The sequence below is a fragment of the Nerophis ophidion genome, linkage group LG11, assembly GCF_033978795.1.
Source record: "Nerophis ophidion isolate RoL-2023_Sa linkage group LG11, RoL_Noph_v1.0, whole genome shotgun sequence".
Lineage (NCBI taxonomy): Eukaryota > Metazoa > Chordata > Actinopteri > Syngnathiformes > Syngnathidae > Nerophis > Nerophis ophidion.
Window position 1 is genome coordinate 52,910,080 of NC_084621.1, and position 27,021 is coordinate 52,937,100.

General features: G+C 39.0%; 1 protein-coding gene across 2 annotated transcripts in view; it reads right to left on the reverse strand.

Moving 5' to 3' along the window:
* The window catches only part of LOC133562239 (CUB and sushi domain-containing protein 3-like), a 673,567-nt gene that overhangs the window by 74,224 nt on the left and 572,322 nt on the right, over positions 1-27,021 (reverse strand). For both annotated transcript variants that reach the window (XM_061916244.1, XM_061916243.1), the window contains exons 58-59: positions 26,029-26,205; positions 20,104-20,286 (exon numbers count right to left, since the gene is read on the reverse strand). In XM_061916244.1, the coding sequence (XP_061772228.1) occupies positions 20,104-20,286; positions 26,029-26,205 (360 nt within the window). The remainder of the gene's footprint in view (positions 1-20,103; positions 20,287-26,028; positions 26,206-27,021) is intronic.

Genomic DNA, 27,021 nt, shown 5'->3' on the forward strand with positions numbered 1-27,021 from the left:
AAAATGAATATTAAAAAAAATACATAAATAGAAACAAATTTTCAAAAATGGAACCACACAAACCCCGTTTCCATATGAGTTGGGAAATTGTGTTAGATGTAAATATAAACAGAATACAATGATTTGCAAATCTTTTTCAACCCATTTACAATTGAATGCAGTACAAAGACAAGATATTTGATGTTGAAACTCATAAACTTAATTTTTTTTTTGCAAATAATAACTAACAAAGAATTTCATGGCTGCAACACGTGCCAAAGTAGTTGGGCAAGGCCATGTTCACCACTGTGTTACATCACCTTTTCTTTTAACAACACTCGGTAAACGTTAGGGAACTGAGGAAACTATTTGTTGAAGCTTTGAAAGTGGAATTCTTTCTCATTCTTGCTTTATGTAGAGCTTCAGTCGTTCAACCGTACGGGGTCTCCGCTGTCGTATTTTACGCTTAATAATGCGCCACACATTTTCGATGGGAAACAGGTCTGGACTGTAGGTGGGCCAGGAAAGTACCTGCACTCTTTTACTACGAAACCACGCTGTTGTAACACGTGGCTTGGCATTGTCTTGCTGAAATAAGCAGCAGTGTCCATGATAACGTTGCTTGGATGACAACATATGTTGCTCCAAAATCTGTATGGACCATTCAGCATTAATGGTGCCTTCACAGATGTGTAAGTTACCCATGCCTTGGCCACTAACACACCCCCATACCATCGCAGATGCTGGCTTTTGAACTTTGCGTTTATAACAATCCGAATGGTTATTTTCCTCTGTTCTGGAGGACACCACGTCCTCTGTTTCCAGATATAATTTGAAATATGGACTCGTCAGACCACAGAACACTTTTCCATTTTGCATCAGTCCATCTTAGATGGGCTCAGGCCCGGCCAAGCCGGCGGCGTTTCAGGGTGTTGTTGATAAATGGGTTTGGCTTTGCATAGTAGAGTTTTAACTTGCACTTACAGATGTAGCAACCAACTGTAGTTACTGACAGTGGTTTTATGAAGTGTTCCTGAGCCCATGTGGTGATATCCTTTACACACTGATGTCGCTTTTTGATGCAGTACCGCCTGAGGGATCAAAGGTCCGTAATATCATCGCTTAGGTGCAGTGATTTCTCCAGATTGTCTTAATCTTTTGATGATTTTACGGACCGTAGATGGTAAAATCCCTAAATTTCCTTGCAATAGCTCGTTGAGAAACGTTGTTCTTAAACTGTTTGACAATTTGCTTACAAAGTGGTGACCCTCACCCCATCCTTGTTTGTGAAATACTTAGCATTTTGTGGAAGCTGCTTTTATACCCAATCATGGCACCCACCTGTTACCAATTAGCCTCCACACCTGTGGGATGTTCTATGTAAGTGTTTGATGAGCATTCCTCAACTTTATCAGTATTTATTGCCACCTTTCCAAACTTCTTTGTCACGTGTTGCTGGCATCAAATTCTAAAGTTAATGATTATTTGTAAAAATTTTTTTTTTTTATTAGTTTGAACATCAAATATGTTGTCTTTGTATTGCATTCAACCGAATATGGGTTGAAAATGATTTGCAAATCATTGTATTCCGTTTATATTTACATCGAACACAATTTGAAAACTCATATGGAAACGGGATTTGTAAATGCTGCGAAGTTTCCCTTGGTGCTGACTTATTTCTTAGTCCAATTGTCAGTCAGGTGACGCTGTATCTGCAAGATAAATAAACGGCGCCAAAACGAATGCAACTGCAAATCAATTCTCATCGTTCACACAAAAGAGCTGTTTAAAAGACACAGTTTGTGCGCGAACGTCACATCTCTTCGACATGGCTTTGGTTTTCTGAGTTCAAACTGTGCCATCTAGCCGAGAGACAATTGCAAGCTGGAAATCCCAGAATATTTTATGTATGCAGAATATGAATATCAGGAATAGGAGTGAACTACGTTATTAACAAGACAAAAGTGGTAAATGCATGTACAATCAGACTTGGTTCTGTTTGCCCGGAACACTTGGAAGTAGATCTGTGGAGACCGCAATGGGAGATGGATTTTATAGATGTGAATGAATTAGAGCACTTGTATGAGGCCATTACACCACCGCCTATATGCTCATTCCCCGATGCCGCGTTCACTCTTCTAATCATCTTTAACACATACAGAAACACACATTCAGTCCAACACGCAATCTTACAAATGGCTGACAAATGTAGTCAATTTTCAAATTCACTTATCTGAAGGTTCCCACGGATAAGGTTGAGTTTTTTGGCAATGCAACGACATATTTTGTGACAATTTAACAGCTATTTTAAATATGCAGATGTAGTCCCGTGGACCCTTTCAATTAAATCTGTGTCTATTAAATCAAATCAAATGCTCTCTCTATTCAAATCTAATCTGGTAAAAAAAAAAAACAACTCCAATCGCATTTGGGTTGTTCATAGCGTAAATTATGGGCAGATAATGGACTTTTTTTCTGCCTCAGAAAGTTAAATTTCATCATTTCAGCCTCTACAGATAACAACAGTAAATGTAGAACATGCCACTGCGGAATATTCCAATTTTCATTTCCAAGGTGGCACCCACCTTTTGTTCTACTTTGGAAGCAGCTCTCTAAACATTTCCATCTGGACATGTTGCAGCAGTATAGAGCATTATACACTCCATTGTCTGAAGTATTGGGACATCTGCCTATACATGCACATGAACTTTACCTTAATCCATAGGGTTTTCTCAACTGTGTAATATGCTTGAAAGGTTGTCAAAGACTAAATGAATAGAGATGCTGCTGTAGTTAATACTGCAAATTATTTTGTTTAGCAAGTCCATGTTCCCCTGATTGTGTATTCAAAACATGTCCCCGTGCAATTGCTTCTCTTTCATGCTAATGAATAAGCAAAGCCTCCCTTGAGTGTGGGATTTCCATGGCCTTGCTCTGGAGGACGAGGGGAAAAAAAGGCCTCTCCACTTTGAACTGCGTCTCTGAAATGCCCAGCTGGAAGCTGTAAACTAGGACGTTGATCTGGATAAGAACTATGTGTAAATCCCGATGGTATTCCTGTGGCATCGTGAGAGGAAGAGACAGATGGAAGGGATGTACAAAACATAGCGGGGGGAAAAAGGTGAGGATTTTAATTAAATACACGTTTTCCAAAGAGTGTCCTTTTAAAGGCTGTCACACTTTTGTAGGTGGATATTTTCACAAGAACTAACATTATTTCCTTGAGAATAACACCACGAAAATCGGGGCAACGGTGTGTGATGTCCAATGTAATTGGATCGCTGACTTAACACTCTCCAGCTTTATCACACATTGTGACTGCTTCTTTTGGCATCCTTTCAAAAATAAGGCCATGTAATTACATTTAGAGGCTTTATCTGAGACTTAGGATATTGTATAGGCTACTGTTTATGATTATATCACCACATTGCTCCTTTGTTCAGCAAGGCCAGTGTTGTTGCCTTGTTGCCATAGCAATGTGCACCCATCACTTTAAGGTGTGGTACTTTTTTGTAAGGTGTTTGTTGTTATGCTCTTGATATAACCCTTCTGCAATCTTAAGGTTGACTATTCGCACTTTCTCTTAGGATCCAAAAGGGATCTGCTCAAAAAAGTGTTGTAACTCAGCAATACTTTTTATGTGTTTACCTCATTGCTAAAACCTTGTAACAACTTCAGTTATATCTATTGATATAACGTTAATCAGTAGAAGCATTTAAGTCTCACCTTAAAACTAATTTGTATACTCTGGCCTTTAAATAGACTCCCTTTTTAGACCAGTTGATCTGCCGTTTCTTTTCTTTTTCTCCTCTGTCCCACTCTCCCTTGTGGAGGGGGTCCGGTCCGATGGCCATGGATGAAGTACTGGCTGTCCAGAGTCGGGACCCAGGATGGACTGCTCGTCCAGAGTCGGGACCCAGGATGGACCGCTCGCCTGTGTGTCGGCTGGGGACATCTCTGCGCTGAGATGGTTTCCTATTGGCTCCACTGTGGACGGGACTCTCGCTGCTGTGTTGGATCCGCTTTGGACTGGACTCTCGCGGTTGTGTTGGATCCACTATGGATTGAACTTTCACAGTATCATGTTAGACCCGCTCGACATCCATTGCTTTCGGTCCCCTAGAGGGGGTGGGGGGCTGCCCACATATGCGGTCCTCTCCAAGGTTTCTCATAGTCATCATTGTCACCGACGTCCCACTGGGTGTGAGTTTTCCTTGCCCTTATGTGGGCCCTACCGAGGATGTCGTAGTGGTTTGTGTTGTGGTTTATTTTATTTATTTTATTTTTTTGTATGCTTCACGACCTTTTTGTCCAAAATACTGTAAATTTATAATGAAAAAATCACAAGTCTTTAAATATATATCTGCCATGTAAAATTATACTGCTCAAGATCATTTTCATTCCATTTCAGTGATTTATTGGCAGTTTAACTAATTCAGCTCATCAAAGCTCATGTTTTTTTTGTAGCCATCTGGTGTTTAGGGGCACAATTACACCAAAATAATATTTTTTTGTTTTTAAATCGGCAATAATAAGATTTAATTTGGTTTTCCATGGAAAAATAATAGTAATACATCTGGATTACAGTTTGTTGAGAATCTTAGTTATATTGGGAGTCAATGGGGCCAGAAGAGGTTTTAACAGAACCTGTGTATATTTTATGTTTAGATCTTACTCTCACAATGTTGCAATCAAATACAATTTTATTTAAAAATAAAAAAACTCCCTGGCAAAAATTTGGGACCGCTAACCTTCAAACTGAACATTTATATCAAATAAAGAACACATGCAATGCCTGTTTTGAGCCCTCGAGGTACACCAGGGTTAAACCGGCAATATACTTTGGATCTGTGATTCGACCTTTAGGCAGATATTCTAAAATCTTATCTGAAATCCATCAGAAATGTAAATGTAAAAAAAAAAAAAAAACTCTCCTGAGGCCGGAAGGAAAGCAAAGAGTGTTCCCATGTTACTGAATAGTTCTAAGTAGCATTAGTACCTCTTGGTTGAACGCGCCAAACAAGGGATTCAAAGTGAATCTTTGCCGTGTAAGGCTTACAACGTGTCAGCTGCAATGTGTGTGTGACTGTCTGTGTGTGTGTGTGTGTGTGCTACAAACAAACGCATGACTACTGACAAGCTCACATTAAGTGCAAAATTATGCACTTGTGAATCTCTTTATCCTTTTCAGTTTTTAATTTTCTCTTTCCAAGGCCACTTTTTTGTCTTAACCGCATTCTCCCTCCCTCTCTGGAAAACTGTCTCATAACCCAGAAGACTAGCATCCAAAACACAGCGAAAAAATAACAGATGCTCGGAGTTACGTCGGTTACAAACATCAAGTCCAGCCTGAACTGAAACCTGAATCGATCAAAATAAAAGACGAGCACCAGGTAGGGCTGGCTGACGGAGAAAATCGACATCTTCTCATTCAGTAAGACAGTCACCAAGAAGAAAAAATGCTTGATGCTTTGCCCTAAAACGCCTTTTGAGAGAGACTGAGGAAGCGGTGGAAGCGGTTGACAGGGATTTTTAAAAAATGTATCTGCGTTCCTTCCTAATGATGCATGAATTGGAGAAATGTCTAAATTAATATAAAGCACCCATTTAGTAATCAGACTCCTCTCTCTAGTCTGTCTTTTATTCATTTGCCCCATGAGAGAAATAAGTGCTGCTGCAGAAGTGAGAGCAGTGGAGTGAGGCAAAGGGATCCTCTGGCTGGCTGACTAATGCATACAGGTCAGTAGGAGCTGACGGCATTCTGGCAGCAGCCGTGGTCGAAGCCGACGCGAAGGTGTGTCTCGCTTTAGTGTCTGTGTGTGCACGAGGGAGACAGCTGGGCAATTAAACGCACCCGTGTGGCTGCATGCGTGCACGGCGGTGTGTGAGCATCTGTGCAATGAAGAAGGTTGCCTTTACATAGTGAAACCTTCATGCAATTAATTGTCTGCTGAAAAATGCATGAGAAATAAGTTTCCATGCAACTTTAATGCAACACAACATCAAAGAACCCCAAACATCTAAAAAAGTTGTGGGTGAAGGAGTGTTTTCCATCTCCCTTGAGACTGCACGGTGAGTTTAAAAAAAAACAGACATCATACCTTGACCGCCAATGTTTAAACATTTATCACTTAGGAAGCTGAGTTGAGTTGCGTTGATTTTGTGTTTATTTCGAACATGCATGCATTCAATATGGTACATCGCAATTTCCAGTTTCTCTATTCAACATGTTCGAAAAGGAGTAGGAAGAAGCAGAGCTCATTTAATCCTACACCTTTTCCTGAAACGTAGCAGTTGTTAAAAATGTTGTTCAGTTCCTGTTCTCAATTTATTCCCAATATACTCCATAAGTAATAACAATAAAAATAAATAAATAATAATTAGCAAAGTAAATTGTATTTCATATGGTGCGATAAGTGGTAGAGCTTATGTCGAACACATTTCCAGTGAGGGTTGGACTCCGCCAAGGCTGTCCTTTGTCACCGATTCTGTTCATAATTTTTATGGACAGAATTTCTAGGCGCAGTCAAGGTGTTGAGGGGTTCCGGTTGGGTGGCCGCGGGATTAAGTCTCTGCTTTTTGCAGATGACGTGGTCCTGATGGCTTCATCTGGCCGGGATCTTCAGCTCTCACTGGATTGGTTCGCAGCAGAGTGTGAAGCGACCGGAATGAGAATCAGAACCTCAAAGTCCGAGTCCATGGTTCTCGCCCGGAAAAGGGTGGAATGCCATCTCCGGGTTGGGGAGGAGACCCTGCCCCAAGTGGAGGAGTTCAAGTACCTAGGAGTCTTGTTCACGAGTGAGGGAAGAGTGGATCGTGAGATCGACAGGCGGATCGGTGCGGCGTCTTCAGTAATGCGGACGTTGTACCGATCCGTTGTGGTGAAGAAGCAGCTGAGCCGGAAGGCAGAGCTCTCAATTTACCGGTCGATCTACATTTCCAACCTCACCTATGGTCATGAGCTTTGGGTCATGACCGAAAGGATAAGATCACGGGTACAAGCGCCCAAAATGAGTTTCCTCCGCCGTGTGGCGGGGTTCTCCCTTAGAGATCGGGTGAGAAGCTCTATCATCCGGGAGGAACTCAAAGAAAGCCGCTGCTCCTCCACATCGAGAAGAGCCAGATGAGGTGGTTCGGGCATCTGGTCAGGATGCCACCAGAACGCCTCCCTAGGGAGGTGTTTAAGGCACGTCCAACTGATAGGAGACCACAGGGAAGACCCAGGACACGTTGGGATGACTATGTCTCCCGGCTGGCCTGGGAACGCCTCGGGATCCCCCGGGAAGAGCTGGACGAAGTGGCTGGGGAGAGAGAAGTCTGGGCTTCCCTGCTTAGTCTGCTGCCCCCGCAACCCGACCTCGGATAAGCGGAAGAAGATGGATGGATGGATGGTGAGATAAATAAGATTGTCTAGAAAATAAATGGATGGATGAAACAGATTCAGAATGTTTTTCATGGTTGTTTTTCTTTGTACTTCGTAAACACTTTAATTTTGAAGATTAAGCATTTACACAAAACAAAACTATTAAAACATGTTCTGATGTCACACCACGCAGCTCAACCGCAGCTAAAGTTTATAAGTAAAACACCCTTAGGTTGCACTCTGCACCCCCCCTCCATCAAGCTGACAATGATGGGGGGGCTGAGGGCCTGAGCTGCTGTGCAAAATGTCAAGGAACAGGGCTTGGAGGTATGGAGCTTCATGCACTATTCCAGAGTTACACTTGCATGGACACAAACATACATATTCTTTGTGTACAATTGCCTTGGGTAACATCGGTGCACCCACATCCTCTACTTACCTGAGTACAGAGCTCATGAATAATTGAAATATTTCAGGTTTGCTTCACTTTGATAGTTTCGAATTGTGGGTGATGGGCTTTCTAAAACTATCCTTCCCTGTTTAGTATCTCGAACAACAACAACTTAAACAGTCAAAAGAGTCACAAATTATACGACAACAGGCAGTCCCAAGATAGAGATTACTTTACATTGAAGCATTAGCAAATAGCTTCTTTTGTCGCTGTGGTCACCGGTGTGTGTGTGTAGCATGTTTAGCCATTATTTTTCCTCTAGTCCTTCAGAAATAATGATAATTCGAAGAAACTTAGTTCATTTTCCGGCATGGTGGTGAGGATTTGTATCTTAGAAGCAGCTTTGCACATGTGGATAGACGATGCTTTTGTTGCAGTTTACGCTCAAATTCGAGCCAGGGCTCCAGTGAGACACAATCCCCCTCCTGGAACTCATGCAACTCCTGCATGTGTGTAACAATGAATATGGAAATGTAATTGTGTCTTCCTGAGTATGCATCCCTTCTGAAGGAATCTTTCACGTTTTTAGTCATACAAGCACTGGCACACAGCTGCGTTAAAGATCGAATGAACTCCACAGCTCATTAGTCAATCGCCCATCAGTTAAAAAAGCCAAAATCCCATGATCTGGATTGGAACATCTTAAAGTTAAAGTACCAATGATTGTCACACACACACTAGGTGTGTCGAAATGATTCTCTGCATTTGACCCATCACCCTTGATCACCCCCTGGGAGGTGAGGGGAGCAGTGGGCAGCAGTGGGCAGCAGCGGTGCCGCGCCCAGGAATAATTTTTGGTGATTTAACCCCCAATTCCAACCCTTAAAGCTGAATGCCAAGCAGGGAGGTAATGGGTCCAATTTTTTAAAGTCTTTGGTATGACTGGGCCGGGATTTGAACCAACAACCTACCGATCTCAGGGCAGACACTCTTACCACTAGGCCACTGAGTATCTATCTCTGCTGATATTCTATTCTCATCTCTCATTAATGATAGAGTCATGCACTGAACCTGCCTTTGCCTTGTCTCTTTTTTTATCGGATGTCTGACTTCCTGCCAATCTCCAACAACCTATTTTCTTTCATGTTTCATCTGTGATTTACCTTCTTTAAGGAGCAAATCCAATAGTAACTGTGTTCTCTGTAACTGAAGAAGCAACTTGGGAACAGTTTCTTAGCAACAAAGAGCCAGCCATTTTTCGTTTGCGTGCGCGTGTGAAAACTGTCTGCTATCGTTAATCCCCTGTGCTAATAGTTACTTTTAGGATGGCTGCGGCAGACACGCTAATATGTGACTTTAAAATCAAGAGTTTGATGCATTGTTCATGGACGAACAGTCGCTACAATGCATGCTTCTTGGTTCTCACTCTTTCCCTAAATTCAAAACATTTGTAGCTATTACATAGGCAAGTTATCACATGAACACAAAATAAAGTCAATTCAAATGACTGATAGCTGTAATTTTAAATCACATTAATTTATGCATTCATGCTAACATGACATAACATTAATTTTCCTGAAGGAACTCTCCTGAAGGAATAAATAAAGTACTATCTATCTATCTATCTATCTATCTATCTATCTATCTATCTATCTATCTATCTATCTATCTATCTATCTATCTATATATATATATATATATATATATATATATATATATATATATATATATATATATATATATCTCTAACAGATGTAATACCGTAAGACATGTCAGTGGTTTGCTTGCATTGCCTACTTTTCCCATTTTATAAGATGCCCCCTTCCTTGTTTTCACTCTGTTAAATACTTTCAGTTCAAATAATGATCTTAATTATTCAACCCAGCATAGTAGATGACACAGCAACAATAACCCCACTGTGTCTGTCACTCAACAGAGAACAGAGAGAAAACCTTACATTCGCGGAACAAAACAAGCAACCTTTTTTTAATTCTGGTCATTAGTTTTGCCTCAAGGCTTTAAATCCTGAACAGGGTTTAAAAAGTCGCTAAACCCAGTGACAAAGTCAAAGTAAGGGGTTCGGTTACAGAACTGCTCCAAGCAGAAATGCGTTACATCGGGGGGTATGCTGGCGAGAAGCAGAGAAGTGCTGTGCCTTTATGTTTCCCAAACAATAAAGTGAATTACAGATGTGCATGCGGATAAGTTTTAACCCCTTTGATGTCGGTCACAAGGCAGGTGGGGTATGGGACAATACTTTTCCAGGTTTTCTGAAACGCATGGGACCCCTGATGCTTGTGCTGGATTCAACAACATTAACACAAATCAAGTCCACAGAGAGAGCACAGGCCTGGGCAGTTAACTTTTTAGAGAACCATTACAGTGATTGTGGTTGTAAAATTGAGGACTTGCTGGTAATCAATCATCAGGTCTCAGAGGTACTTCACGCTTTGACATACAAGTAGAACTCTTGACACACGGTTGTAATAGTAGCTGAAACAATTACAACCTTCATTATGGACCATAAATTCTGAATGCTTTGTTTTTCCAGGCCCAAATATGTTGCCAAGAAATGTAAGGTGCAGGTCTAATTACGCAATGAAGGGTATAATTTAGTCAAAAGCAAAAGTGTGTATACAAACAAATATGCCTTCATTTAAGTACGTGCTTGTCTCACAGGCACTCTGATGTGCTATTGCCACTTCTGTTATCAGTACACTAAAGAGAAGAATATGCCAGTGCGTGACCACATAGGAAACTGTCACCTTTCTTGCTAATCTCATTAAAGCTCAGTATGTAAGCATGTACTTTTTATTGTACATGGCAGAACGGCAGCATGCCAAGGTTGTTACAGCACACTTACCAAGATTGAAGGCATGCCGCATGCAGCTTTTATACCTGCTGCAGTCTCTGTCTTTACTTTAAGGATTATATTGTTTTCTTTTTTGAATCTATATTTATGTTCTTTAGCAGTCTTTGTTTGTTTTTTCCGCTTGACAACACACCCGTGTCTGCCCTGTCCTTCTGTCCCGACGACTATTTCCCGCTTTGTTGCCTTTTGGTTCTCCCTCGTTGTGTCACGAGTTCTGTCGTATCAAATTCCTTGTTTTGTTTTTGAGTCTTCTACTACATTCAGCTCTCTCTCTCACACACACACACACACACACACACACACACACACACACACACACACACACACACACACACACACACACACACACACACACACACACACACACACACACGCACACGCACACGCACACGCACACGCTCGCGCTCACGCACACACACATACACCTTTCTATTTTGGGCTGTGTTTATGTGGCCAGTTAATCCCTAAAGTCCTGTTTATTGGGGTGTTTATGGAGGTCCCTTTTAAACTACTTGTCACCATTCTGAATAGTAAATACTTTGGTTAATTTTCTGGAGTCTATCTGACGTGGGATGCCTCATGAACTGGGTCAATTGCAGGAAAACCTATTCATACTTACAGTATATTTGCACCAATGATGTGAATATAGGTCCATTTAACCTCAATGAATGCTTTTGGACTGTAGTATATGTATAAAAGAATTAGTTATCTCGTGCAAGCATGTGTGGAACAGATACATTCAATCAACACAGAAATTTCAACACACAACCACTTTCTCGCTGTGGTACAAATTGCTAATACCCCAACATTCTGAACATGTTCAAGCCCTGTCCAAAATGAGCATACTTTAGGTTTTCAGCCATTTTATCAACGTGAGGGAGTTGGGCCAGGTCAGTGGTTCTTAACCTGGGTTCGATCGAACCCTAGGGGTTCGGTGAGTCGGCCTCAGGTGTTTGGTGGAGCCTCCACTCAAGCCACACCAGACTCATCATGTACATAAAAACTTCTCCCTATCGGCATATTAGGGTTACGGCAACAGCAGAACCCAAACTGGTTTGCAGGTGTGTAATTTGTTACGAGTACATGCACTGTGTTGGTTTTGTTCTTTGAACAAGGTGATGTTCATGCACGGTTGTGCACCAGTAAAAGATCATATAACTTTGTCTGGAATTTGAAAAACATTTTATTTTTCACTAAAGAAGGGTTCGGTGGATGCGCATATGAAACTGGTGGCGTTCAGTACCTTTAACAAGGTTAAGAACCACTGGGCCAGGTGCTGCATGAAAAATAAACTTCCTTTCACTTTTAAATGACAAACAGGTAAAATTTGGTTGTCAATCATCGTGTACAAATCAATATTGGAACTTCATATCAAATTATACAGTATTAATGAGCAGAACAGTTGCTGAATGTAATAGTTTTAAGGCCCTGTGATTTTTGCTGCTGGGTTCAGGTTAGGGTTAACATTTAAAGTATGATTTTCAGCATCAGTGTCTTTGCCATTAAGCTAAAGCTAGACTTTGTTGCGCCCTAAAATATGTTAATGCTCTAGGATTTGAATTTAATACCAGCTGTTTGATTGTAAGGTGCATCTTAGTTGTACTTAGATTACCAAGTTTGGAGATGTTGAAATCGCCATGTAAAAATGCTAATCAGTAACATGCATATTGTGAAGACAATGTAAATTAGCATCAAGCTAGCAGATTTAGGAACAGTGGAGACTTACTTTACTTTAAAACATTTTTTATAAGGCATAATTGCTTTATTGGCAATATACAAGGTCCGCTTAGAGTGCTGCTTGAGCGATTGTTTCCTCGCCAAGTGTTTCATCTGCAACCAAACGTGACGTCACAAGCCACAAAGGTATCGAAACACGGCACTGTTAGATTTGCATGAGTCGATACCAGGTAGTACAGACGGAATTTGTTGGGTGCCTTTAAAATTACCGAATTCGGTACCAATTTCTAGTAGCCACACTGCATATACATTTTAACACTATCTACTAGGGCTGCGAATCTTTGGGTGTCCCAGGATTTAATTCAATATCGATTCTTGGGTCACGATTCTATAATATATCGATTTTATTCTCGATTCAAAAATGATATTTTTCCGATTCAAAACGATTCTGTATTCATTCAATACATAGGATTTCAGCAGGATCCAACCCAGTCTGCTGACATGCAAGCAGAGTAGTAGATTTACAAAAAAAAAGCTTTTATAATTGTAAAAGACAATGTTTTATCAACTGATTACAATAATGTACATTTGTTTTGAGTTTGAGTTTGAGTTTATTTCGAACATGCAAGCATACAACATGACACATCACGATTTCCAGTTTCTCTTTCCAACATGTTCGAAAAGGAGGAGGAAGAAGCAGAGCTTGTTTAATCCTACCCCTTTTCTTTACATAACAGTTGCTAAAACTTTTGTTCACTTCCTGTTCTCAATGTATTCACAGTGTATACTCCATAAGTAATAAGTAATCACAATACAAATAAATAAATAAATAAATAAATAAATAATTGCTTAAATTTTAATCCATACGATGAGATAAATCACATTATTTTGAGAATGAATGAGTGAGTAAAATCAGAATGTTTATCATGGTTCTTCATTTTTGTACTATGTTAACACTTCCAGTTTGAAGAGTTTCTTGAAGTGGATCATATTAGTACATTGTTTGATTGCTTTGCTTAATCCATTCCATAATTTAATTCCACATACTGATATACTGAACGTTTTAAGTGTTGTACGTGCATACAAATGTTTTAAATTACATTTTTCTCTAAGATTATATTTCTCTTCTTTTGTTGAGAAGAATTGTTGTATATTCTTGGGAAGCAGGTTATAGTTTGCTTTGTGTATAATCTTAGCTGTTTGCAATTCCACTATGTCGTGGAATTTCAGTATCTTTGATTCAATAAATAAAGGGTTTGTATGTTCTCTATATCCAACATTATGTATTATTCTAACTGATCTTTTTTGTAATACTGTTAGTGAATGAAGTGTACTTTTGTAATTATTTCCCCATATTTCTACACAGTAACTCAGATATGGTAACACTAGTGAGCAGTAGAGAATATAAAGGGATTTTTGGTCTAGAAAATATTTGGCTTTATTCATTATTGATGTATTTCTTGCAACTTTATGTTGTATATTTTTTACATGAGATTTCCAGTTCAATTTATCATCAATCATTATACCTAGAAATTTGGTTTCATTTACTCTTTCAATTTCTATTCCGTCTATTTGTATTTGACTTTCTTTTCTACTGTTACCAAATAGCATTATTTTAGTTTTACTGAGATTCAATGATAGTCTGTTTTTGTCAAACCATTTTTTTAATTTGTTAATTTCGTCTGTTATTATTTGTATTATCCACTGTGTGTTCTCTCCTGAACAAAAGGCTGTTGTATCATCCGCAAATAATACTAACTTTAAATCTCTTGTAACTTTATAAATGTCATTTATACAGAGATTGAATAATTTAGGTCCTAGTATTGATCCCTGAGGTACACCACAGGAAATATTTAGCATTGTAGAAGTGTGTTCGCCTAGCTTCACGTATTGTTTCCTGTTCGTTAGATAACTTCTTATCCAATTTAAGACTAACCCTCTGATGCCATATCGTTCCAGTTTTTTTATTAAAATATTGTGATTAATTGTGTCAAATGCTTTAGTTAGATCCATAAACACTGCTGCCGCACATTTTTTACTACCTATTGCATTGGTAATTTCTTCTGTGATTTCAATTAAAGCCATTGAAGTTGAAACATTAGCTCTGTATCCATATTGGTTCTCTTCGAGTATTCTATATTTATTTATGAAACTCTCTAATCTGTTATTGAACAGTTTTTCAATGATTTTAGAAAATTGTGGAAGTAAAGAAGCAGGTCTATAATTTGTAAATAGATGTTTATCACCAGTCTTATAAATTGGTGCAACTTTAGCTATTTTCATTTTGTTTGGAAATGTACCTGTTTGAAATGATAGGTTACTAATATACATTAATGGTCCTGAGATCTCATCAATCACCTTTTTTATCGTATCCATATCAATTCCATTACAATCAGTTGAAGTCTTTGATTTACATTTTTTCACAATTTTAACTATTTCCTCCTGTGTCACATTACTGAGGAACATGGACTTGGGATTTCGCTCTATGGTATCATAATAGTACTCAATTGAAACTGGGTCTGGAATCCTTTCTTCCAATTTTGGGCCAATATTTACAAAGTAGTTATTAAAGCTTTCAACTACTTCCTTTATGTTGTCATTATGTTTATTTCTGTCTAAGAAGTAATGGGGGTAATCCCTCTTAGTGCCATTTTTAATAATGCTATTGAGAATGCCCCATGTTGCTCTCATATTATTTTTGTTCCTGTCCAATAATTCACTGTAATATTCTTTTCTACATGATCGTAGTATGTTTGTTAACTTGTTTTTATACTTTTTGTACTTAACTTCTGCCTCTGTAGTTCTTTGTACTATACATTTTCTATATAGCGTATTCTTCTTCTTACAAGCATTTTTTAATCCTTTTGTCATCCATGGTTGATTATTCTTTCTCTGTTTACTACTGAGTTGTCTCCATGGGCAATGTTTGTCATAAAGTATTATGAACTTGTTTAAGAAATATTCATATGCTTCATCAAACTCTTCTTCATTGTACACATTGTCCCAATCTTGCTTTTGTAGCTCCATTTTGAAAGCAATCATCCTCTTCTCTGTGCACAGTCTTTGAAATGTCCTTTTGTCTTCCATGTTCTTTTTACAGTTTCCATCATATATTGTAAAAACTGGCAGATGATCACTAACGTCGGTTATAAGTAAACCACTTGTGTTATTATCAAAATCATTAGTAAAATATTATCAATAAGCGTGGCACAGTGTCCTGTGATTCTGCTTGGCTTTGTGATTTTAGGATATAAACTGATGCTGTACATTGTATAAACTTTTGCTTGTTAGGGTTCAATAAGTCAATATTAAAGTCACCGCATAAGAAAATTATTTTTTTACCATTGTCCATGTAAGTTGCCTTGATCCATTCTTCAAATGTTTCTATACTTGACTTAAGTGATCGATATATACAACTGATTACTATGTTTTTGCTATTTTCCTGACATATTTCAATGGTAATACATTCTAAGATGTTATCTATAGCAAATGACATATTTTTTACCACTTTGTAGTTCAGGTTCTTCATCACATACACCGCTACTCCTCCTCCATTTTTGTTGGTTCTGTTAATATAGTTTAGGTCATATCCTTCCAGATCAAAATCTATTCCTTTTTTATCATCAATCCATGTTTCTGTGATGGCGATCACTTTGAAGGGTTCGTTGATGTGTTCCAAAAAGTTCTTAATGTTGTTGTAGTTTGCATACAAGCTTCTGCTATTAAAATGAATAATTGACAATAATTAATGTTGCTATTATATTGCTCATCTGTGTAATAAAAACAATTATTACTAATGTGGGTAACAAAAATTTGTATCTGGATCTATATCGTTTTCCAAATCCTGGTTTTTGTGCTCTTTGTTGCAGAAGTTTTGTAGTTCCATATTTCCTTGCTCAACAATCTTTGATGTCGTTTCAATAATCTCTATAAGTGTAGATGGATGCAGTCCTGAATCTAAGTCTTCTTTTTTAGTCGTCCCTTAACTATTAAACGAACCAAAAATATGACTTATTTTATCTTTGTGAAAATATTGGACACAGTGTGTTGTCAAGCTTATGAGATGCGATGCAAGTGTACCCTTTTTTATTTTTATAAATGTCTAATGAGAATGTTAATGAGGGATTTTTAATCACTGCTTTGCTGTAATTATAACTAATATTGATACTGCTGTTGATAATATTCATCGGACCCACCGTGCGTAGCGCTCCAGACTGTAATTGATAGCTGTGGTCTCACACAAATAATAAATGAACCCACGCATCGCAACGGTAATACGATAGACCTAGTGCTTCTCAGGGGTATCACCGTCTCCAAAGTTACGATACTCCCGTATACTAAAGTATTGTCCGATCATTACCTTATAAAATTCGAGGTTCAGACGCATGTTCGTCAAACTAATAATAATAATAACTGCTATAGCAGCCGCAACATTAATACGGCCACAACGACAACTCTTGCTGACCTACTGCCCTCGGTAATGGCACCATTCCCAAAGTATGTGGGCTCTATTGATAACCTCACTAACAACTTTAACGACGCCCTGCGCGAAACCATTGATAACATAGCACCGCTAAAGTTAAAAAAGGCTCCAAAAAAGCGCACCCCGTGGTTTACAGAAGAAACTAGAGCTCAGAAATTATTATGTAGAAAGCTGGAACGCAAATGGCGCACGACTAAACTTGAGGTGCACCATCAAGCATGGAGTGATGGTTTAATAACTTATAAACACATGCTTACCTTAGCTAAAGCTAAATATAACTCAAATCTCATCCACCGTAATAAAAACGATCCTAAATTTTTGTTTAGTACGGTAGCATCGCTAACCCAACAAGGGACCCCTTCCAGTAGCTCAACTCACTCAGCTGATGACTTTATGCAATTCTTTAGTAAGAAAATTGAAGTCATTAAAAAGGAGATTAAAGACAATGCCTCCCAGCTACAACGGAGTTCTATTAACACTGATACGATGGTATATACGGCGGATACTGCCCTCCAAAATAGTTTCTCTCGTTTTGAGGAAATAACATTAGAGGAATTGTTACAACGTGTAAATGGAATAAAACAGACAACATGTTTACTTGACCCTCTTCCTGGGAAACTGATCAAGGAGCTCTTTGTATTATTAGGTCCATCAGTGCTAAATATTATAAACTCATCACTCTCCTCGGGCACTGTTCCCCTAGCATTCAAAAAAGCGGTTATTCATCCTCTTCTTAAAAGACCTAACCTCGATCCTGACCTCATGGTAAACTACCGACCGGTGTCTCACCTTCCCTTTATTTCAAAAATCCTTGAAAAAATTGTTGCGGAGCAGTTAAATGAACACTTAGCGTCTAACAATCTATGTGAAACCTTTCAATCCGGTTTTAGGGCAAATCACTCCACGGAGACAGCCCTCGCAAAAATGACTAATGATCTATTGCTAACGATGGATTCTGATGCGTCATCTATGTTGCTGCTCCTCGATCTTAGCGCTGCTTTCGATACCGTCGATCATAATATTTTATTAGAACGTATCAAAACACGAATTGGTATGTCAGACTTAGCCCTGTCTTGGTTTAACTCTTATCTTACTGATAGGATGCAGTGTGTCTCCCATAACAATGTGACCTCGGACTACGTTAAGGTAACGTGTGGAGTTCCCCAGGGTTCGGTCCTTGGCCCTGCACTCTTCAGCATCTACATGCTGCCGCTAGCTGACATCATAAGCAAATACGGTGTTAGCTTTCACTGTTATGCTGATGACACCCAACTCTACATGCCCCTAAAGCTGACCAACACGACGGATTGTAGTCAGCTGGAGGCGTGTCTTAATGAAATTAAACAATGGATGTCCGCTAACTTTTTGCAACTCAACGCCAAAAAAACGGAAATGCTGATTATCGGTCCTGCTAGACACCGAACTCTATTTAATAATACAACTCTAACATTTGACAACCAAACAATTAAACAAGGCGACACGGTAAAGAATCTGGGTATTATCTTTGACCCAACTCTCTCCTTTGAGGCACACATTAAAAGCGTTACTAAAACAGCCTTCTTTCATCTCCGTAATATCGCTAAAATTCGCTCCATTCTGTCTACTAAAGACGCCGAGATCATTATCCATGCGTTTGTTACGTCTCGCCTCGACTACTGTAACGTATTATTTTTGGGTCTCCCCATGTCTAGCATTAAAAGATTACAGTTGGTACAAAATGCGGCTGCTAGACTTTTGACAAGAACAAGAAAGTTTGATCACATTACGCCTGTACTGGCTCACCTGCACTGGCTTCCTGTGCACTTAAGATGTGACTTTAAGGTTTTACTACTTACGTATAAAATACTACACGGTCTAGCTCCATCCTATCTTGCCGATTGTATTGTACCATATGTCCCGGCAAGAAATCTGCCTTCAAAGGACTCCGGCTTGTTAGTGATTCCCAAAGCCCAAAAAAAGTCTGCAGGCTATAGAGCGTTTTCCGTTCGGGCTCCGTTACTCTGGAATGCCCTCCCGGTAACAGTTCGCGATGCCACCTCAGTAGAAGCATTTAAGTCTCACCTTAGAACTAATTTGTATACTCTAGCCTTTAAATAGACTCCCTTTTTAGACCAGTTGATCTGCTGTTTCTTTTCTTTTTCTTCTATGTCCCACTCCCCCTTGTGGAGGGGGTCCGGTCCGATCCGGTGGCCATGAACTGCTTGCCTGTGTATCGGCTGGGGACATCTCTGCGCTGCTGATCCGCTTCCGCTTGGGATGGTTTCCTGCTGGCTCCGCTGTGAACGGGACTCTCGCTGCTGTGTTGGATCCGCTTTGGACTGGACTCTCGCGACTGTGTTGGATCCATTGTGGATTGAACTTTCACAGTATCATGTTAGACCCGCTCGACATCCATTGCTTTCCTCCTCTCTAAGGTTCTCATAGTCATCATTGTCACCGACGTCCCGCTGGGTCATTATTGTCACCGATGTCCCACTGGGTGTGAGTTTTCCTTGCCCTTATGTGGGCCTACCGAGGATGTCGTGGTGGTTTGTGCAGCCCTTTGAGACACTAGTGATTTAGGGCTATATAAGTAAACATTGATTGATGATTGATTTTTGTTTCACTACTTTTGGTTTGTTCTGTGTCGTGTTTGTGTCTTCTCAATTGCTCTGTTTATTGCAGTTCTGAGTGTTGCTGGGTCAGGTTTGGTTTTGGAATTGGATTGCATTGTTATGGTATTGCTGTGTAGTGGTTTCTTGGATTGATTAAAAACAAAATTAAAAAAAATCGATTTTTTAAAAATGAGAATCGATTCTGAATCGCACAACGTATTCAAATCGATTTTTTCCCACACCCCTATCTACAATGCCGCAGAAGATATTTAGAACTTGTTTGACAAATGACGACAATGTCTGCAGGCCAGACACACAATATATCTCGTAAGATCTGCGAAGGTCTGTGTGTACGGTATACCAGTCATATATAACTATGTACATTACCTTTTATTACTGTCTTGATCCAGTCAAACAAAAAATAGGGGTCATCGATTGTTATTCATGCACATTTATTTACCTTCCTTGAGTATGTTTGAACAAACAGAAACAAACAACATTCAGTTTACTTGTTTTTTGTCATTTCAAGGATTTAATTATTTCGAATAGTTTACTCAAAACCAGCTTTTTTTGCAGCCAACCTTTTGTCCATTTACACATTTTGGAAATAAATCTCCCTGTTAAGCAAAACAAATGCTGATTTTTAGAAGGTTAGATGGGTTTTATATGTGTAATATTTTTATGATTATCTACCTCCATTTCAAACGAGACCAACAATGTACAATGTGAGCGAGTGGCCCTTACCTTTGCATGCTGGAATGGTGCCACTCCATGTGCCGTTGTTGGTGCAGGTCCTAGTAACGTTTTGGTCTCCTCCCACCATCACATAGCCCAGCTGACATAAAAATGTCACATTGTGGCCCACGATGGTATCATCTCCAAGTCTAAGTCCATTTGCTGGGCTTCCAGGGTCACCACAAGTGATCACTGTCATCATGGAGAAAGCAAAAACATTAGAAATATAAACTACATCAAAATCAAGAAGAAATGCTGCTTACAAAATGACAACACCAATTTCTCACTGCACATTATTGGTTATAGCAACACTATTATATTTGAATGTTGAGGTATTGCTGACGACAAGTACCTTTTGACATTCACATATTCTTTCACTTTGTTTCAGAAAGCAATCTGAAGTTGTGAAAACACAAGAGAGGGCAACTTTTTTTTTTTATTCCAATTTATTGTTGGTCTCCCAATCTCGCTGTCCCTTTATTTGCAATATTTGAAGAAGGTACACATAAAAAATAATAGTCTCACATACACATTTATTTTCAAACTTTTTGTGGGCTTGAATGATACACTGGTGCACCATAAAAATGGCTAACCATAGTGCAAAGGGTGTATACGCACACTAAAAAACTCAGCAGTTCCACCATGAGGATTGCAGGATTGATGGCGGACTATACAGGGAACACATACTTTTGATGTAGAAGGTCCAGTTTGACGATTTCAGCTGCTGCCTTTGTAGAAGTTGTTTGCTAATATGCCAAAACACATGCCTGGGTGTTGCCCATTACAATGTCAGGTATTGACCTCAATCTATCTGATGGAAAAACATGTTGCCAACCTCTTTTTAATTGCTTTTTCATAGCCCCTCTCTAATCTTTCAGCCTTAATTTACACTCGCTTATTAAAAAAAAACTTGCCTGACTTTTTCGCCTTAATGAAAGGGGGCAGTTTAATGCATATGGTCGTCCTTGCAAACGCCTCCAACATGAAATTAATTCCTGTTTGTTTATAATCAGTTCCTGCCAAGGATATCAACTTTTGGATGTATTCATCCAAATTCTGGATGAGATCTTGTTTGAGTTGCCAGGATCTGAGAACTGTGCCCTGGGTGTTCTCAAATAGGACAGCTAGATATTTTCAACCTAAACATGAAAAGCACAACAAGGCATGTTACAAAGTAAAGTAAGCCAAATCCTGGAGAAAAGAAATTAAGATTCAATGCGTGCACCGTCTGTTTTTCACTGATGAAGGTTGTGTGTACCTTTTGGTGCTTTGTAAGGTTTTCTTGCAAAGATTTTACAACATTTTCCTCATGTATGCACTACTATCCAAACAGACTGGTCCGAGCCAAGATGCAAAACCACTTGGCTGTGAGGCAAACATGCACTCTGCAGTGAACATTTGAATTTTGCATAACAGGGCTATTTTGATCCAAAACATATAATTATAACAAAAAGTAGTAGATTGGCTACAAAAAGTCCAATGAACAGGTTTGCTTGTTCTTAGGAGGATATCTGGTTGAAACATATTATATTGTCTATTGTATAAATGACACTGTCTCTTGATACACTCTGACACCAGCACATTTAATGGCTTGATTGAACTTTTAAAACATTTGTATGAAATGGGCACATTACAAAAGCCTGATAGTAATACAAGAGACCACCTCAAGCGGTTAAGACTCCACTGTAGCATATTATCTGGAATTAAATTTGATAAGTCTCTCCAAATAAATCCGCAGGCGGTTGGCATGAAATAAGAAAGCAGTTGATGAAAATGTCAATTAGTAAAGAAAAAAAGCACGTTTGGGAAAAAAAGAGCCATATACTGGACTGGAAGGCAAAAAAAAAACAACAAAAAAACTGAAGACTAGTCTGAGTGCATTGAATCATAAATTACACAATGTGTCAACACAATGTCAAAAAGTTGCAGGCAATTTGCTACAACAATTGACATTTTTTAATTCACTACCTGTATGCTCTCACTCTCTTTTGCTTGATTTATGTATTCCTTTGATGTTAGTCTATTGGAAAAGTTACTGTACACACGTGGATAGACATAAGTTGTTTGTGTATTACTTTTACCTGCATTAACGTTTTCATCTCTCAATAGGAACTGTGTAGGAACTGTGATGTTTAATGTAACAGGAATACTTGGAGACAACATTTATCTCATCCAACACACTGATCATTGATTTATAGGCTCAAAGAGTTCTAGTTTTGTCTCATCACTCCATAGAACAGTTTCCCAAAACCTTTAGGGTTTGTCCAGATGATTTTTGGCATACTGGAGTCTATTTTCCTTGTGCCTGGTAGTCAGAAGTGGGGTGCGCCCGGGAGTTCTGGCATGGAGGCCTTCATCTCGTAGTGCGCGCCTTATTGTCTGGGACGTAACTTGCGTTCCCCCCTCTGCAATGTCCTGTTGTAGATCCTCAGCTGTTACCCGGGGGTTTTTCACCACAGTACGCTTCAAATACCGGACAGCAGTTGCACACAGCATCCTCTTTCTACCACGCCCAGGTAGTGTTTCCACTGTGCCTTAAGCTTTAAACTTGCAAATTATGCTCCTAACTGTGTCTCTTGTAATGTGTAATGTCTTTGCTATTTTCTTATATCCATATCCGTTCTTATGAAGAGAAATTACCTCCTCTCTTGACTTCTTTGACCACTCCCTGGACTTCGCCATGTTGCAAATACACCATTGACCATCTACAAGAAGCTGAGCGTCACAGTCTTTTTCAATCAGTTTAATTGTTGCTCGTTATGGTTCTAATCACATCTACAGGTGTTTTCAACACCTGATTGAAAAGACCTTATTCAAATTCTGTTCTTAAGAGTTATGATCTTCAAGGGGTTGAATAATTTTGTCAATGAGATATTAAGAGTAATGACACTGTTTGGTACAGTATGTTACAAAATATAATGTTGTAATTCAAGTTGCATTTGTCTATTTAGTGCATCTTTATTTGATATGACTATAAACAAAATACGGAATAAATGTCCAACTTGCTAAAACACCAAAATTGTGTGGGGGTTGAATAATTCTGATCACAACTGTATTAGTATGATTTTACTAGTAAACATCTCACATTGATCTCCTTTGACAATTGGCGCCACTTTATCCACAAAACACTCCTTTGGGGGGTTAAGTTGATCCTTGTATAGATTTGTGGCGTTTTAGCATCTTTTGACTTTTACATTATCATTCTGTTTACTTTGACCGTAATGTGTACAAACACTTCCCTCCACGATGGATCCCCATCCGGGTCCGAGATATTTTATACGTTTCCATCCAACGGCTTCAAGCATGCATTAAATTGATCGTTCTGGAGCCACAAATCGTTGAACTTACACTTATTAATTATGCACTTCTTCCTATTCTTCCAATTTACTGCTTCTTTCTACACCTTTTCGAACATGTTGAAAAGAGAAACTGGAAATCGTGATGTATCACGTTGTATGCTTGCATGTTCGAAATAAACTCAAACTCACGTTGTATGCTTGCATGTTCGAAATAAACTCAAACTCAACTCAACTCAACATGTAATGCAGCTTTGCTGTCGGCTTTTGTTACATTTTTTCCGCTGCTATCCTGAGCCGTAACAACACACTCCTGCGCATGCAAAGCACACTTGATGGTGTGTGTTTAATTCTGACCAGGTAGCACAGGTAGCCTACTTTAGTTATGTTTTGTTGTTACGTTATAGCGTCCTAAAAATCAAAACATTTATATGCAAGACTGAAGTTTATGCATGTTTTAAATAAATCGATTTTTAAGATTTTAGGAGATTTTGAGACCTTAAATTGAAATTGTTGGATTTGAGACTTTTTAACACCCTGTGGTTACTGTGCTTTTCACATCAGACAAATGAAATCAGAGAATGGGTCACAGGGGAACAATGAAATTGTTCACATAAAATTAAACACAATCACGTTATCATTCAGTTAGCCATTTAGCACGTTATGGACTCACCCTAGTCATGTAGAAGAAACAACGGAATGCACACAACAAAGCCCCAAGGCCAAAAACAATTAAATTTACATTTGTGGACACAAGCGCATGTGCAAATATTTCGTATTTTAATGTATACACCTGCAGCTGATAGACTTGTCCGGCAAAATTGTGTACAAAATAAAACTTGTCCAAAAACTAGGTGGGTGCAGCTTGCTTTAGATGCAGTCCATAGCCCTGATATTACAGTAAATGTAGATTCAAGGTGACAGAGACTGCAGAAAGTTTGACTATTACTTATATATTGCATTTTCAAATAAAACCAAGCATTGATTATGTGTGCCAATACACGGAAGAAGAAGAGAGACGAGAACATTGTGAATTTTTTGGAGAGTGCATTGCGAAATGTATTTGATAGTCTTCACTTCAGTATAATTTGCCACACTGCTTAATTACTGCTGGGCTCATTTGCAGAAATGAAGGCACTTAAAAGCTTGACAGTTCAGAGAAGGTGCTCATAGATTTATGTGCTACTTTAAGATTTAAATGCATATTTTAGCTTAATTCAATCCTTTTTTTAAAGCTCATCAGGCAACACTTCAGAAACATTACGGATTCAGTTTATCGTGTGTGACAGACATTCACAGCCATGACAGTCATTTTCAGTTTGTTTGTATTTGTTTATCTAATTCATTCTGTTTTGGTAAGAAACAATTCATGTGCATGATTTTGAGTTATGAATAGATGTATGGTCTATTACTTCTCACCGAGAAGCATTTTTTAAAATTATATCAACATGTCCTTAAAGGCCTACTGAAAACCACTGCTACCGGCCACGCAGTCTGATAGTTTATATATCAATGATGAAATATTAACATTGCAACACATGCGAATACGGCTTTTTTAGTTTACTAAATTACAATTTTAAATTTCCCGGGAGTTTCGTCTTGGAAACGTCGTGTAATGATGACGTGTACGCAAGACGTACCGCGTTTTTAGGAAGTATGAGCGCTACGCACACACACAGCTAAAAGTCATCCGCTTTAACGGCATAATTACACAGTATTTTGGAGATCTGTGTTGCTGAATCTTTTGCAATTTGTTAAATTAATATTAGAGAAGTCACAGTAGAAATATGGAGTTGGGAAGCTTTAGCGTTTAGCCACACAAACACACAGTGATTCCTTGTTTAAAATTCTCGGAGGTGAAAATTTACTATGGATCAGAGCGCGGTCAAGCGAACATGGATCCAGACCAAATGTCAACCAGCAGGTTTCGGTGAGAAAGTTGTGGTTAAAAAGTCGCTCTTTACCGGAGAAAAGCTGAGCTTGGGCCGTCCATAGCTGCCGTCGACTTCCCTGAGACATTGGCGTCAACACACCCGTGGACAAACCCCTCCGACTATCAGGTAAAATTAAACTCACTAAAACACTAGCAACACAATACAAAGATAAGGGATTTCCCAGAATTATCTTAGTAAATGTCTCTAAAAACATCGGAATCCGTCCCAATGCAATCGCGTTTTTTTTTTAACTTTTTTTTTTTTCTAGTCCGTCGCTATCAATATCTTCAAACACGAATCTTTCATCCTTGCTCAAATTAATGGGGAAATTGTCGTTTTCTCGGTCCGAATAGCACTTTGTGTTGGAGGCTCCCATTAAAATCAATGTGAATATGTGAGGAGCCCCCACACTTGCGACGTCATCGTCTGCGACTTCCAGTACAGGCAGGGCTTTTCTTCAGTTGCGAACTTTATCGTGGATGTTCTCTACTAAATCCTTTCAGCAAAAATATGGCAATATCGCAAAATGATCAAGTATGACACATAGAATGGACCTGCTATCCCCGTTTAAATAAGAAAATCTCATTTCAGTAGGCCTTTAATACATCAGAAAATATGATAAACATCAGTAGGTGGAAAACCTTTAATGTAAATCCAGCAAAACGTTTATTCTTCATGTTTCAGATGTGCAGAAAAATACTCACATGTGCAGTTTGGAGCCGTGCCAGCCCACGTGCCATTCGCCAGACACTGGCGTGTGGGCGAGCCTGACAGGAAATAACCCTCCATACAAGAATACACAATGGAGTGGGAGAAGGTTGTACCATCCACACGGGAAACACGGCCATGAGCAGGTGTCCCTGGGTTCCCACACTGCATTGCTGCAATGGAGGTGAGAAATGGAGGAGTTGAGGGTCAAAAGTGAAAAAAAAAAAAATTGATTTCATATTTTCCATAACAAGCTGGAAGATGACGAGTATTCACCTCAAAGCGAACGAAGGTGCTTCTTCATATTACAATGATAACCATATTTGTTTATGAGATAAATTGTTGGATTTTTTTTTTTTTTGCATTGACCATGTATATCTGTTGTCAAATCAGATTACTGCTCATTGATGGGAATTACTCTTGTTTATTTGGTACAGCCACAAAAACAAAACATGATATAGAAGTAGGGATGCAGCGATTATAGATTTGAACTTTAAGATTGTAAATTGAGGAATAATTACAGTTTCACGATTATCACAATGATAACGCATTGAGTTTGAGTTTATTTCCAAACATGCATATAAGGTCACAGAGTATGTAGGGACGGGTTCCTTTCACAATTGAATCGATACACCATTTTTTACGTGCCTGGAAATTGGTGACCATTTTCTGTACTTCTGGGTGTGTTCATGTGTTAGTAAATGTTAATTTGTCTAATAATAAAATCTCATTTTTCATTTAACATTTCAATGCTAATCTGGTAATGTTATTTTTGCTGTCAAGTTGTTGTATCTTGTTTTCTTACACTTCTGAGTCTCATTTACAAATATTATTTCATAGACGTTATATGCAGTTGCCAATTCAAAGACTTTAAATGGCAGTAGTGCAGTGGTTCTTAACCTGGGTTCGATCGAACCCTAGGGGTTCGGTGAGTCGGCGTCAGGGGTTCGGTGACCGCACCCAACTCATCGTGTAAATAAAAACTTCTC